This window comes from Pinus tabuliformis, chromosome 8, assembly GCF_031772625.1.
Source record: "Pinus tabuliformis cultivar Carrire ecotype Pingquan chromosome 8, CPIR1, whole genome shotgun sequence".
Classification (NCBI taxonomy): Eukaryota; Viridiplantae; Streptophyta; class Pinopsida; order Pinales; family Pinaceae; genus Pinus; species Pinus tabuliformis.
Window position 1 is genome coordinate 345,322,748 of NC_142294.1, and position 16,754 is coordinate 345,339,501.

The window sequence follows — 16,754 nt, forward strand, 5'->3', positions numbered from 1 at the left end:
CCCCTTGATGATGATCCGGTAATGGATGTGTACAATTTGTCATATAATGAACTTCAAGAGAGAATTGTACAAACGTGGAGAAAGAATTTTTTGGATGATCATGCATCACATGCATTCATTAGAGAAAGGGTGATAGTGGCAGACACTAGCAAGAATCCAAATGCCATTTCTAGAGCCAACTTGGCCTTTACAGGTGCAGCAAGATCAAACACTCAGTATTTGATGACCAAGAATAAGCAATTGGCACATAACTTACAGGTTGCTTGGCAAGGGATAGAACAGCTCCGCGCAGCAACATAGAACGCAGTCTCCACACATGTCTACTTAGGGGGAATGAGAGGAGCGATACTTGGTGAAATATCGACACTTGGAGAAACCATGCATGACCTCTATGAGGAGCTCATAACCATACATAAGGCAATTTTTCACTTTCATGGTTTGCAGCAACAAAGCATAGACTTTGCCAAAAGGAATGTACAAGTTGCCATTGTCACCGTGTAGGAATGGACAATGTGATACAAAGGGGCACCACTTAACTTGCCAAAAAAGGAGAAGCCATAGGCAGAGTTGTAGAAAGTAATTGATTCAAAACAACAAGCACCTCGCCTCGTTCATTGGAAGTATTCATGCCTCATATGTACAATTATACAACAACTTGGATTTCATGGTGAAAACACACAGGATCTCATCAATTAGCTTGCTCACTGAAGCCAAACGTAGACACCAGGTCAGGCAGGAGATCAAAGAGCATTTGGAATAGTTGAGATAGATTGCCACCAAGGGGGATTTGGAGATGAATAGGAAGAACATGCAAAATTACATCAGTGGTCCTATCCCGATTAGAACAATGTTGCTCTTGCTCAAGAGGGATGTTAAAACTGGCTCCAAGTCATTGTACCCAGATGTTGTGGAGGCTAGAGTCCACTTCAAGCCAAACACCATCACACAGTTTAGGGATGTCATCGCACAGTACCAAGCTTAGCACCAATATGTTACCAAGAAGCATCAAGTGGAATTTGTTGAGCTAGAGTTTCCCCAAACTCAAGCATCATAGTGTTTTGTCTTTTTAGGCTATCAAGTGGTCTCCACCATCTTTTGTCTTATATGAGTACAAGTTTAAATTGTAGTATTATTTGTAATTATGTTGTCAATGAAATTCCAATTGTCAATATTGGAATATGAAGAGTCATGATGTAACGCAATGAGTCATTTTGTAAATAAGTTGAAGAGTCACGAGGCTAGTCCAAAGGTCACAAAGGGTGGTTGAAGAGTCACCCCCTCTTGTTATAAATAACACCTCATAACTCATGTAACAAGCTTTTGGGAGCCAAGCTTTTGGCTAGGCTTAGGCTTAGAAGGAGGTTGGGAGTATTGTGAAGAAACTTGGCTTCTCCATAGCGTAAAGCGATTATACTTCTTTTGAGGAGCAGGTGTTCTTGACTTTAATGTTCCACTATTGGGGCTAGTGGTCCATCAATGGTGTATGTATGAACGAAACTTTCACTTATAATAATAAAATCAGAGCTAGCACACTTTCATGCATATGTTATGAATATAGTAGGACTATTCTTGTTATATTTGCAATGTATGTTATTTAACTTACGCTTAATCTTATGAACTATTTTGTTTGCATTTGTATGAATCTTGTTGAATGCGTCTTCTTCTATTAATTCATCACTTTAACTTGTGGACTATTTTGCATCTTAGCTTGTGATGTCGTTATGCTTTGTGTGTTCCTTTATAGATATGTACTATTACAAGCATCCAAAGGGGCACACTTCCTTTCCCCTTCATGTGTTGGAACCTTCATGCATTGCACTTGACCCTCCGCAGGGTCACACACTTGCTCTCATAGAAAGTTATCATACTTCACTCTACATGTTTTCGCGGTCAAGGCATAACTTTACCACTCACCGCTGGGACTCCTACTCCAAAAGGTGTGAGGTCTAGTTGGGACTTCATATTGGGAAGATCCCCTGAATGTTGGCGGGTTCAACACCATCAACAAAATTATAGCAATTAGCATTGATGAACCATGTCTACCTCCATATTCTAAATTTGAACAACAATTTGTAGCTTAAGATTCACATAGATAAAGGAGCCATCATACCAAATAAAGCATTTTCTTGGTTGGATTTTGATAATCATGATTTCATCTCTTATTTTATAAACAAAGAAGAGGACATCTATTGTAATGAGTTTCCATGTTGTATTGAACTCAACAATCGGAGGAAGAATATTCCCTAGATGGGTAAATTTAAAAGAGACAAATAGATGGATGAATTGATTACAAAATTTGTATACCTAATCACAAGCAAAAAGTTGCTATATAATGCACAAAACCATAACAAGTGTTTTTAGGTTTAATTTCTCCTACATACAAGACATTTTAAGAGAGGCAATGGCAGATGAATAAGTTGTTGGCTTGGAGGAAATCCCCCAACGATAAGTGGCCAAGAAAAGACAGGATTTTTCAACTCAACCAAAGGTTTCCACATACTTTGGACCCTAGAGATCTAAGTTATTAGATTTGCTTCAAGGATCCACAACTTATTCAACTAAGCATCGTGGACGATTTTCTAGTGCTTCTATTTATAACCATATGTAGTGCATGGATTTCTCACTTCAGTATGCACATATGGTTGCTCACAAGTGGTGCTACAATATGGCTTACTTTTGCATTGTGTCCATCCATGACTTACCCTATGATGACTTGGTTGTCTCTAGTCTTTCATTGAGATGTCTCTTTTGCACTGTACCACTCTTCCTTGACCTGTCTTGCCTTACTCTAGAAGTACGACCCCTTAACATGGCCGTATCCTCAAGTAAGGTTCCTCCTCTTTGCATACCCTCTTATATTTGCCCTTAGTTGTTAATTTGGCTCCATTAGACCTTATGGTCACTCTTTTAAGGCATTTGATCAGGGCTCCAAGCCCCTTATCTATCCCATGGTTGGTTAGAATGCCTCATTTCCGATCTTCAATAACTGAAATATGTTTTGGGTTGCCTAATTGGAGGTCCATGGGGTAAAACCTTTTTTAACCCTTATGGTTTCCCAGTGCCAAGTGAGTTGCAACTTTTGGGACCATACCATCATTTTAAGTTGTCTCATGAATCATGACATTATTTTGGAGGAAAATACCTATGGTGCCAAACGAGGAACCCATGGTGTGGTATCAAAACTTGTAATATGACTCGTCTCTATAAAACATTTTTTCCAACTGTTAGTTTGCCATTCACTTGTACCTTAAGGTCATTTTCTTGCTCATTTTTATCACTCCTCTCCTATTTGTATTGTCCATTTGATTAGTTTTGAAATCTTCTATCTTTGAAAACCTATATTGTGGAAACACAATCGGTTTTGCTTCAAACCTTTAAATAACTCTCTAACTCTTATTCCAAGCATTATAATGCTTGTTCCTATCATCTCCAACACCTCTATGTGTATCTCTTGCCTTTGGTTTCTCTTTTGAAGGATTATTGCTCAGTTGAAGAGTGTTTCTATTGGCCTAGTCCTCTTCAACATATTGGATGACTCAACTCTTCTACCTAAGAGGAGGTTCTAGCACAGTGAGGGCAAGAAATGTACCACCTTTTTTAAGGTACTTTTGGGTCACCATATGATCCAGGTGGCTCCAGAAAGACACACAAGACAAAGATGTTTATGAACGCTCGAAAATCAAAGTGCTTAGAATGATGTTGACCCAGGACCAGAGAGTAGATCTTGTCTTCCTGATCGCGGAGATGCGAACGGTTTGTCAATCCGAGTCTAAATGATGAAGTTATCGCGAAAAGAGTTTGCCATAGCTCCTTTGAAAAATGAGGCTTTTTCTCATAAAAATGGGTTTTTTAGCCTTATAAGGCAAATCGCATCGGAAGAAGTCCAAAGGGCGGACTTAAGGCTGGGCCTTTAGAACCCCCGATCAACGATCTCCGATTAATCGGAGTCGGGGGCATGCCATGCGAGATATCGAGACTCGGGCAGAGTCGACTTGCGATTGTGACATCGACGATCGGAACGATCGGCGTCGGTGTATGACAAGGGAAGAACCCTGGGCCGCAGCGTTAGCGATCAACGACGCGCGATCTCAGCGCGGATCAGAAACATATTAATGGACATGATTAAATTGACACATCGGCGAATCGACTAATCGACATATCAGCGATTGGCATATCGGTGTATCGATAATCGACGATCCCCCGATATATAGGGCATTGATAAAGCGATATGCGATTTGCGATCAGCGCGGACCCAATAGTCAAATAAAGCCCGATTTGATGAAATTTGAAGTCCGGATTATCAGATTTTTCAATGTTTTCTATGTATTTTGTGTTTCCTCATGTATTTCTCTATTTTAACAGAAAAAAAGAGGCATTTATGTGGTTTTGTTGAGCTGGCCGAACCTTCTGTTCGAACGACTTCTATTATACACAAACATATCCCGATTTTTAAGTGGCCTTGTCACACAAACGTGTTATAAAACACGATGGAGGCAGAGTGCCCAGGAGCAGGCGTGCCAGAGAGAGAGAGGGCCAGAGAGCCTGTGCTAGAGTGCTCGAGAGCCAATGAGGAGGCTGCGCCCAATGGAGAGCCGCAACATGAGAGGGCCAGATAGACAGAGATCGTAGGACAGTGTCACGAGTTTACTCAGAGAAGCTTGAGTGTCAGAGAGCTGGAAAGCGAGAACGCCGAGACCTGTAGAGCCATAGAGCGTGATCGAGGCAGCCCAAGAAGGTAGCCAAAGGACCAGAAGGTCAGGCAGAGCCGTAGAGCTGCAGTGACATAGCCAGAGCGCTGCAACACACCGGATAGCCAAAGCAGTCTTCTTCTTGTATGATCGATGTTGTGAGATCGAAGCAAGCTTCAACAATTTTGACAACTTCTGTTTCAGATGCCAGGATTGTGAAAGCCAAAAAACTATCGATGCAAGGGGAGCCAAAGTCCAGATTGGTAATGAGCCCTGCCTACGCATCGACAATGTGGATAACATATTCACCGTGGTTTGTTTTCGCTAAAGATATGAACATCCACTTCTTCAGATGGCCCGTGGTGTGAGGTATATGATTTATTCATGTATTTCTTCTTTTATACATTATGCTACACGGATCCTTGATTGATATTGAGGTAGGATCTTATTTATTATATTTTGTCATGATTCCTTGCTGATTTGATGTGGAATCTTTTATGTGATGTACTGGCTGTCATAACTCTTCATGTTATGTTTTGAGATCCCTTGTTGTATGTTGTTGGGATATTCTTGTTGTCGTTATGCATGATTTTGCATTGAGATCCCTTTTGTGCCATGTTGGCGGGATACTCCTCATATATGTTTTTGTGTCATACTGATAAGAGTCTTTTGATTGAGAATTCCGGTTGTGGAATATCTCTTAGAGCCACTCCTGCGTGAGGGCATTTTTCCTCGTATGATCATGACATCATCTCTTGTGTACATCACCATTATTGACAACACTTAATGTAGCGGCCTACACCATCTTGACACCGAGGCCTAGAGACGCAGTCCCTCCTGGACAAACTCCGTTATTAATGCTTATGTTTTTATGTGTTGATGATTGTCTTGTTCCTCTTCTTTTCCGCATGCAGATGTATTCATTAATGTTCTTTTAAAATGCAATTTAACACATCACAAAAGTAAAAGGTCTTGGAAGGGTCCTTCGTCACGCCCGGACCTGGATCACCATACAACACTTAATTGTTTGATTAATCTAGAGTATTTTGTTGCATCGTATCAAAGAATTAAGATCAAGTTTGTTTTATAGGAAGGTGTAGTGATGTGTGTAGGTTCATCAAAGTGGAGAGATTGAAATCTCCCATATCTAGCCTAAGTAACATTAACACATACAATAGTGTTATTTTGTGTGAGTTCTTACCTTATTCACCTATTTTTGTCTTTAACATTTTAGGTTAATTAGTGCACCAAAAGAAATTAGTAAGTTAACCTTGTTTGCCTTGCTTTCCCTTGTTAATTTGTGTTTACTTCTCTTTGTTGTTAAGACCCAACTGAGTTACCCTACTTAATCTACATCCTTAGGTCACATGATTGTTTGGAAAACCCTAATTAACTTAGTGGACTTCCTTTGTCCTCTTTCCTTCCTTCGATTTCCCCTTTTAGGTTTCTTGATTTTGCCCCAAAATTAAGTGGTGACACCACTCTCTCCTTCCTCCCCATGGTAGTGTGGTTCCTCATTTAAACCATCACCCGATGCTATCCACTTCCCTATATTTTTTTAAAGGCCTTTGTTTGATTTCTCACCCAATCTCTCCTATGTGAGCACTTTGTGTATATGTGATTATTGGGAAAAAGATCTTTAATGCACTCCAACGTTACCCAATTTGGGCTTGCTAATTTGAATTTGGTCTTTAAGTCTAGTAGTGGCACATGGTTCTAAGTCCAAGAGTCAAATATATCAATGACCTTGTTGATGCCTCTTTTAAACAAGAGAAGGGTCGAAAACCAAGGTTCCTTAAAGGTAGATCTATCATTTTGGAGCAACATTATTGATTATCACAGGAAGTGGTCATTGAAAGACATGCATGACTCAAGTGTATTCCCCTTCTAAATGAGCTTTGGTTTAATAGTCTCAAGCATTCTATACATTCTAAGCTGCAAAGGTACCTTTATTTTTAATTGAGTTGGGGAGATAATCAATAACCAAAGCCTCATTATTTCGAGAATTAATAAGACAAAGTATAGACTAAAGTCAATACTTGGATCTAAAAGTTAAGGGCCTTCCATGAACTCTTGCAATGTGGGGCCCTAAAAGTGACATAGTTTCCAAACAACACTTATGGGGGTTCTTTCCCTTAAGTGCTTGAATAATGCACTTGTTGTAGAGGATTTGAGCTTGGGTGCGAGTCTTGCTTATTCTCACCATCCCAATCTCATGGGAGGCAACATAGGTTGTAGTTTATCTAGCGTAAACCTTTGATCCATTAGTATTAACCAATAAGAAATAATGTAGGTATTTCTTTAGTATTTTGTAGGCACCAACTAAGGGACCCCAACAATATTAATAGTAAACATACATCACAACCAACACTCCACAATATATTTATAATTTTATCATGACAATGATGGACTTGGCAATCAATTTATCAATTCTTTCTCCACTCTCATAATACCAACATCTTGGAGTTATTTAGGGAGGGTTGGGAAACAAACAAGATCCTTAGAAACTCAAAGATATGCCTTGGATGAATAGAGGGCCACCCTTGACTATCCATAAAGATAACTCTCATTTGCTTTCCTTATAGCATCAAGTTTTATCTAATTGAATTTTTTATTATCAAAATGCATGATGAAAAAATCGAAGACATGCATCTTTTCCCATTAGAAATTAGCTATAAAAAATATAAAAATCACCCATCAACAAAATACTTATTCACCATCTACCCTTCTTCACATTTAGGAAGTGAGATTCCTGTAATGAGGCCAAACAAGAGTCAAATTCATTTAATGAGATTATCTATTATATAAGAGATTGCCCAACACTCTATCGACCATAGAACAAAGTGGAGGAGTAAAACTTCTCCCAACCACATGATAGAGTGAAGAAGACAATTTAGAAGGCTAAGATTTTGATTAATTAATTGAAAGACATAATCAAAGTTTTATTCAACAATACTCATAAATAGTTAATTGAACTTGCATGATCAAAATTAAGGATAGCTAAACCCTCATATGATTGATTAAAATATGTTACAATATATTAACAACATTTAGTTAAGGGAAGGGACAATAGCTTAAATAGTTGAACTTCAGTTCTAACACTCTCCCTACGACTTCATAGACATCCCCTAAAATGGGACTCCATGACCATGTCTCTAGATATCTCGACCATTCCAATTATCTTGATCCTTCCTAAGTTTACTACCAATTGCGGGCTATTGAGACAAAAGCCTCAAGTCTATAGTGACCAACCAACCAGATTCAAACGAAGACTCACTCAAGCATCCGACCGAATCAATTACCAGCTCCCAACATCTAAAAAAACATGAACGTTAAACGTTTTAAAAATGTTTTTGTAATACATGCGAATAGCGCCAAATGCTAAACATTTTTCTCTGTCCAGGAGGGTTCTCAGAGTTCCCAGCAGCAACAATTTCAAATGGGCAAGCAGGAGCTCCGCCAGCCCGAGTTTTCAGAGGTTCGTGCAATTTCCATATACTGCATTCATATCTTTTAGGGTTTGGCACGAGTTCTCGAGAATGGTTCATTTACGAAGCCATTATTTCCTTTCATAAATAGTGTTGAGGTTCATCGTTGCAATCAATTTTATTGCACACTCTTATTTATTTTCAAGCATTTGTTGAAGGGCAGCCTAAATTTTTGAAACCTTGCAAACCTGGTAAATACGCCGATTCTTCAGAGTCTAGACTATATCTCGGGTCATCGGGATTTTAAAGAATACACTGTAACCATTTGGCAACCATATGTAGCCTCCATGTGTATTTTATGGAGGATGAGGTAATTTTAAATCATATGCTCATAAGCCACTCTGGTCGCAGTGGGTTTATTTGTTTCTTTGGAATTTGGATGGACTTGTGGTCAAAATGGCGTGGCTCAGCAGGTTATGCTCTTATACCAATCGATCGAAACTATTAACTGTTTGAAGCCTATTAGGGTACCTGCAATGCCTATGTATTTCTGAGGCATTTCTTGTGCAGCCATTTGAGAATATCAATACAATTTTTACTTTCTTGTTTACAATCTTCCCCTTAAATGATTATATTGTAGCCAGGACCATAAAGATCTCAAAAAGATTCGCTGGTTATTTATGCTTCACGCTAAGGACAACAACATACTAGAATGAAAATATTTCTGATACATTGTCCCAATGTATTCTATAGTCCATGTAGGGGAAGATCTTCAACACTTGCGTAACTGTGTAATTCTCAGACAAACAAAATAGGTCAACCTGAAACACGAGCAGACAAAAACAAGGATTCATCTTGACCCCTATCTATTGAGCGTTGACAGGGATTTTTTTTTTTGTTTTCGGTGCAAACCTAATTGTGGTTATATAGTTTCTATGGGTCAAAAACATCAAGGTTGGCACCTATTTCTTTTATCCTCTTAAACACTCAATGGATCCGGTGTTAAGATGGATCTATAGTAATTTTCTTTTAGATAAGTTGTGAACTAGAGCAATTCTTTTAGATAAGTTGTAAACCATAGCAATATGAGCTAGACTATACTTTTACAACCATTGTCAATGTCCTAGAACCTATAGGTAGGGAAGATAAAGATAAAATAATTTCATTAATGTCCAACAAATGACCACAAAAGTAGGTCAATGGTACTAGAGGATACATCTAGTGAGAGTACAATGTGGGAGTGCAAATGCCACTCCTAGAAAAGCGAAATTTAATACAAAAAATATATATGTATGCAAAATGAAGTAATGAAAAAAACAAACAATAGGACATCCTCATGAGCATGAACATGTAGCAAACCGTATTAGCTGCCTGATGAAGAGCCCATATTGAGGGAGGGCTGAACATGAAGTCCATGATGTCAAGAATGCTTGAGTTTGATAACCGACGGCGAGGAGGGCGACGAGGGTGTTGGCTCATTGTCTAAGTATTTAGAACTATCTGGGAATTTGGCTACACGATCTTGGGGGAAGGAAGGAGCAAGGAATGCTCCTAACATCCGAGGCTAAAACAAAAAAGATTTGGATAAGTCTTTGGCTGCTTCACTGCGGTTGGGAAGGAATCTGTCTTGGGGGCGCGGGGGGGGGGGGGGGGGGTGGCTTCACACTAGATCTGCCTAGAACTAATCCCTCTGGTGCTTTGGACATACCTAAACTGATATGCTATTCGGCAATTCCGAAGTAGTCTTAAGGGTATCAGTCAACCTCCCTTAGTGGGGGGCTGCGGGGATCTTCGGTGTCTCACCACTCTACTATCTGAAGTACTCTGGAACTCAATTCGCCGCTTCTTGCCTTTGTCAATTGGGTCAGCCTGAAAGTATGATGTGATCGTCTGGGCCATCCTCACATGATGCGGTGTATGTTGGGCCAGAGATCTATGTTTGAATATATCCCTAATGAAGAGGGCTAAGCATCTTTTATTTGGATATTGGAAAAAGGTAGAGAGGGAGCCCCACGAATCTCTATAGAGGTAATGGAAGTGTCCTCTGATCTCATAATATAGGGGCACCTAAAAATGAGATGCTGCTATGTCTCTAGCTCTTGTAGGTGACACATCTGGCCGATCTGATCAGATCGTGGCATGTGGTGGTCTGTCTCCACTCAGAGTCAATGAGAACCAACTCGGAGCTGTCCTAAGGGTATGTTGAGTGAGTGCATCCAATGTCTATATGTGTATGGGGGGAAAACAATGATACCATCTTGCAACTTCAAGAAGTGCTTAAGGCATAAGGGCATCTTCAGACCCAGGCTCGTTGGGGGTGAAGTCTAGGTGATCTGAATGTACAATTTGTAGATATCCTCTGGGATGGACTGATTCAATATCTGTCTCGACGGTAAGAGATGGCTTAGAGCATCAAGGGAGAATTTGAAAGGGGGGAGGCACTTTGGAAAGGGTCATTGACTGGAGAAGTCGAGATACATCTGAGAACCAACCACGTGTTCGACCTTCGGGAGTTGAAGTGAGGGCCTCCGAGGAGCAAAGTGCAAGGTAGGGGTATCGGTCTCTCTCGACAACTGAATCTATGAAAGTTCTGACTCTGTGAAGGAAAGAAACCAAGCGAAATATGACTTTGAGGCGGAAGGGGTGGACCCCAAACTTTGCTTGAATAGTGGAATGCAGGACTGTATGTTTGCATCATATGATGCGCCTGAGGAGTAAGGTCTGGACTTGCTCCATCTGGGCCCAATTTGTCTGGATTCTGTACCGATCTCGATCCCCAGATCTCAGATTCGTAGAGGACCATGGGTCTAATAGTTGCCTCCATGAGGTATAGTTTAGATGAGATGTCCTAAAACTGACTCTGGAAACATTGTCTCTCTATGAGGGCCAGGGAACCATACCCTTTACTAAGTTGAGGCTAGTGGGCTTGTTGCATACCAAAACGGGGCTGTGAATTGCACTCCAAAGTAGATGTATGATGTGGTCATCTCAATCTCTTCCCCTCGATAATAGAAATGCCTGTCCGTAAGAGCTTTCTTCAAAGCATTGAAGATCATAGCCTTATTTTTACCAAGGTTGGCTGTCAACCATCGAAGGTCATAGAAGCTGGCTAGGGCATCGATCTGTCCCTGCAGGCCCTTTGGAGTAGATGATGCTAACAAGATCAAGTCACTGCCCAAAGGAGTAGGGAGATCAATACCTCATGTAGAAGGCAACCATCACCCTCCTGGATGTGCTCATGGAGGAAAGTTTCTAACTCATCAGTATAAATTCTGAAGAGGGGTGATGAGAGGGGGCACCCTTGTTTTACCCTGACGGTACTATGAATGAAATCAGAAAGGCCATGCGCCAATCTAAGGTGACCCGAGGTTGACTTGTACAGTCTTATGATGGCTACTAGGAGGGTCTCAGATATGCCAATGTCATGGAGCCTTTGGAACAATGCCTCCCTGGGTACAATGTCAAATGCTTTTTGGAAGCCTACAAAGCAGTAATAGGCTTTCGAAGAGCGATGACGAGGCTCTTCAATAATGGCTCAAAGTGTGAAAATGTGATTAATTGTTGGTATCTTGGGCAGAAGCTTGCTTGTCCTCTTGCTTTGAGATGTCGTCTCTCTAGCTTGTCAGAAAGCCACTGATGTAAGACCATGGCGTACAACTTAGAGAAAGTATGGCCTACCATAATAGTCTTGTAGTTGTTTGGATTGCAACTACTCCTTGACTTGTGGATTGGATGGATAATGTGTCGTGTCCATGCAAAGGGGAAACTGGAACATACCACTTGGTTAAATAGATCAACAATATAAGACTTGAGAGATTGGATACCATGTTTCGAGAATTTAGCTTGGAACCCTTCCTCATCTGCTGCACTGTTGGTGCTCATAGCTTTGATTACTCTCCTAATATTCCACTCTGAGAAAAGGTGACAAGAGGAGGGAGGAGAGGGGATGTGTGTTGGGGTTTGTCCGGGAATGTCATAAAGGGAGGTGGTGTGGGAAAACATGGCCTGAGGGTCAAGGTCGGATGGGCTATCATGGCATCTAGGAAAAAGGGCCCCTAGAAAGCTTTTAGGAATTTTTTTATGACTTCGTTGCATTGAAATTTCAGCTTGGAGGTAGGAAATTTTTATAAGTTTATTGCGTTGGAATTTGTTGATATTTTTAGAAAATTAATCATGCTACTTGTTTGTTTATTTGTGGTGGTAAAGCTATCAACAATGTTCGTGTTTCTAGCATAGGTGCATCTTGAGCAATTTTCTAGATCATAGAGCACAAAATACTGAAAAACCAGAAAACAATTTTTAATGACGAACAACTTATAGGGATAACCTTCTGTATGTAGTGTTCATTAGGACTTATTTTCTTTCTCGATTAGAAGTATTGTTTTGGAGCCATGGACAATGAAAACAATAAGGGGACGTGTCAATCTAACTTCACAAACAATGCTCTTGAGTTGCTTGACATGCCGAGTAATTCAAATAGAAACAAGGAATGTCTCAATGTGGATGCAACATGATTTCATCCTTTTAAAATAGAAAATGACTTGTTAAAGTGAAACTTCTACTTAGTTAGTCTAACATATAAAATTCCCTAGTCACCAAGCAGGGAAATCTTCTTTTGGAGTTTGGACCTGCCTTAATTCCATTTGGTTGGAAACTAAGGCTTCAAAAGTATTTTTTTAGCACGGTTAAAAATTGAGCAAATACAACGGTGATGTCCAAGGGAAACATAGGGGGACCACAGCCATCAATTTCCGTGTTCATTGTTACTTCCATGAATCATGACCTGACAAAATTGCAAGGAAATTAAAGTGCAATAGATGGTTTTTGAGTTCATACATATTGATTCCCACAAGTAAAGTTTCCAATTTAAGTTTCATACACACAAGCTAAGTCACCTAGTTTGTCTTTGTGTTCTAATTTGGTGACAATGAAATTTAGAAAAAAAAATGCTGGTGCAAAAAAATAGGATAAATTTTGCTATTAAGGTTGAGAAAATAGATAATTCAAAAATTTAATAACATAAAATGATGAAATTCCATGCATTGGCATATTTTATTTGAATTTTATGAATGAATGTTTGAATGCAGATTTTCACAGCTGTTCATATTGTAGATAGACTTTTGGCGCTGAACTGTGTAAGTAGGCAGAAACATCCAACATTTCAGGCAGGCACTCTGCCGAACCTCAGGGACAAAAGAAGCTAGATTTTCACAGCTGTTCATATTGTAGATAGACTTCTGGAGCTGAAATGTGTAAGTAGGCGGAAACGTCTGACGTTTCGGACAGACACTCTGCTCATCCTCAGGGACAAAAGAAGCTAGATTTTCACAGCTGTTCATATTGTAGAATTCAAATTTAATTGAATTTATTTTATGATTAAATTTGAATTTGTATCAATTGAAATCAGATCGAATGAACCCCCCAAATATAACTGATTATATTCATTGGGTCATGTTGTTGGCTGAATTTTGAATTTCTTCCTTAAAATTCAGTGAACATTGTAACTGGATAGAAATTTCAAATTGAATATTTCAAATCCATCAATCTTGATTATTTGGAACCGCTTATTAGGCAGATATTGCAGTGCATTTGGGATCCTTTGAGACCCCATGGTAAATTAGATAGTTCCTTGGTAGACATGGCTAGTGGATTGCATTTTGTGAATTTTTTCTCACTACACTAAATTGACATTAATTTGCCTATAACAATCGAATAAGGAATCTCACCAAGAATGCTTGGGAAATCATAGGACATGCTCTTTTGACTTCAAGTTTTTATTAGTGTTGTTTTGTGTCCTTATTTTCTATTTTTTGTAGGACTCACCATGGCTTCCAACATGGCTTCAGCCAGAATGTTCAGCATTTGCAGAGCAAACGATGAGCGGTCATCCGATATGTGAGACAGAATGCAAGGTCTATTATATCTTGAAAACCCTCTCTACTTATTTGTTTGTGTACATGTTTGTAATTCTGTATTGAGCTCAAAGTGTCTTGAGCAATCACTTGAGTTGTTTTAAATTTTAAATAATGCATTTAGTGATCTCATTGATGACTTTTTATTTGTTTGTAAATAATAATAGATCTTCTTTTTTTTAATTAATTAATTGAGGACTCTCCATGTTAAATTTTGTTTATGGTTGAGTAGTTATGGGCAGTATTTATTGTGATATAAAATCTCGTGTCTTTTCTTTATGAAATGCAGCCAAGGAGGCTGTAAAAATAAATTACTATACCTTATGCATATACAATATATAATAAATATAAAAATGATATAATGTTGCATTTTTTTTTTGGTATTTTTCAGATTTCTTTCACATCGTAGATTTTACAAACTCAAAAATAGAGATGAATGATGATCTTACAATTCAGGAATACAATCTATCTAGTGCAACCAGTTTGTATCTAATTATAAACGTAAACCATATGAAAACAAACACCAATATTATTACTCAAGAGTCAAAATTCACCATTTACATATAATGTACAAATTTCAAGTTTGTCATACATGACGGAAATGTCACAAAAACTTAAAATATAATATGAGAAAAGTATTAGAAGCTAGCGTGGATCCTAATCAGGAACATTTTCATCCAAATAGCTAATTGTCTACCATGTCCAACTGCATGTTGTACAGATCCCTCTACGAAACTTAAACCATCACTAGTTTTGTTTCTCTGCCCCTCCTTTGCCCTAAAGGCCATCCTCTATTCTTTATTGTTTTCCAGTGAAAATCACTTCCCTACACTAAAATTTGTCCTCTGGTATGCTCCAAAATTTCCTCGTTCTGTTGCATATTGAAGGGTGATGAATGGCCCATAAAATTCACAAAGAAAGGTTTATGGGCCATACCAATCATAAGCAAAGTTTTATGTGCCATAAAAATCACAAGCAAAGTTTAATGTGCCACAAAACCCTAAATATGTATTTTTCTATAATTTTTCCCTAGATTAGAATGGTTTTTTATAACAAAAAAGGTTATTTTCAGTAATTGAGAAATGCCTTCAGATGAATCGAAACAACCATGTGAAATCTTTTGACAATATGTTAGGGTGACTAGAAATGGTGCTTTCGTTTAGAAGCAAAGAAGCCCTTTCATCAGGCTTTTGGTATCTAAGAGTGATGTTGTGCCCATATTGCAAGTTGTAAGGTTATTGTTAGTTCTTGCTTCATGTTTGAGAAAACTAACACTTGTTTTGAGCTTGGTGGTGGTGTTAAGGGCATTTCAGCATCTTTCATTTATGTAAAAGTATCCATCCTTCTTGAATCTAGCCTTTTAGTTGATTCAATTATAAGGGATTAGACAAAAGACAATTGACACATAGAAATTTCGAAAATATGCCCAATCTGAAATTTCCACCTTACTTTTATGAGACCACAGATTCATATCATGAAGTTTTTAGCCTTAGTGCCAAAACTAATTTCTTCAATGGCTCTGCAAGCTAAGTTGCAAGAAACACTTAGTTTGGTCACATCCTAATACCTGAAATGGTTGGAAATGCTACAAGACATATGGCACAACTAGCGATGTTTCAAAGGTGTTTCACCCATTTCTAGTAATGTTTTGAGCTCTTTTCTTGGAAGTTTATGGGCCCATGTAATTGCTTGGGAGGGGCGTGGGACCAATGGGAAAATATAACTCTGTTTGTGCCAATGACCCCTTATCTTACTTTTTTATCTGTTTATTTGTTTCAGGATGGTTGAGAATGGTTCCAACCTCATCGAACTTGATATGGAGAAAGTAGAATTTCATATCCCATTTAGAATTCAACTGACTTAACAATCATTAGGATTTCAAGGTTTGCAAGATTGCAGTCGTTCCATTGGATTCTATCACATATGAGGGTATGGGATTAGCATTAATCAAGAGTACCAAGCTATGGGATTTTGCATCATGTAATCATCTATGAGAATTAATACAAACACGGGTCTCCTAAAATGTCATTTTTATTTTCTTGCAAGATAATGTGTTATTTAAAAAACTAAATATCTATATTTTTTGTATTTTTTATATACTGTATTTACCCCATGTACCCATTTTAGAGGGGTCACATTTTTGGGCATTTATGTTTTGGAAACTTGTACATGATTCCACATTTTGTACAGCGTAGCCTGTAAGAAACCTTAGATCTCACCAATGCTACTTCTAGGCAAACTCAACACTGTAGATATCACAAAAACTTCAAGCATAGATCATTTTAGCAACCCTTAGGGCAAGATCTATCACAATACACAGAGTTGAAACCCTCTGAGCACTAATCCTTGTTACAAGCACTAAGCCTCATTATAAGCGTAATACATGATCTTCCAAGATTCTTCAAATCACAAGCATCACACCAACTATCAATCTCTAAGATCCAATGTCGTTGTTCTTAACAAAGACACTCTTGTCCGTTATATAAACTAAGGTGAAGGAGCCCAATAATAAAACATGGACTAAGTCCACAAGCAACTCTAGGCTATGTCAACAAACAAAGCTTCAAAATGTATCGCTCCTCATTGTAAGGTGTTCACATGTCACACTAGGGTTTGTCCAACCCACAAGTTGGTGCGCCCTCTAGGCTAGGTGTCGACATGTCAAGTTTTCCTCTCCAAGATGGTGCACGCTCTAGTTAGTGGTACCTCATCTCAAGTGCTCTCCT

The 16,754-nt window shown here is 38.8% G+C and overlaps 1 protein-coding gene across 3 annotated transcripts in view; it reads left to right on the plus strand.

Annotated features, from left to right (window-relative positions):
• Positions 1 to 7,812: 7,812 nt before the first annotated feature.
• LOC149235555 (uncharacterized) overlaps positions 7,813 to 16,754 on the plus strand; it is a 311,771-nt gene continuing 302,829 nt past the window's right edge. For 2 of the 3 annotated variants that reach the window (XM_089372140.1, XM_089372141.1), the window contains exons 1-2: positions 7,813 to 8,166; positions 13,933 to 14,028. In XM_089372140.1, the coding sequence (XP_089228266.1) occupies positions 8,128 to 8,166; positions 13,933 to 14,028 (135 nt within the window). In that variant the 5' untranslated portion in view covers positions 7,813 to 8,127. Of the gene's footprint in view, positions 8,167 to 13,203; positions 13,369 to 13,932; positions 14,029 to 16,754 lie in introns of all 3 variants that reach the window. The other variant, XM_089372142.1, reaches the window with a different exon arrangement.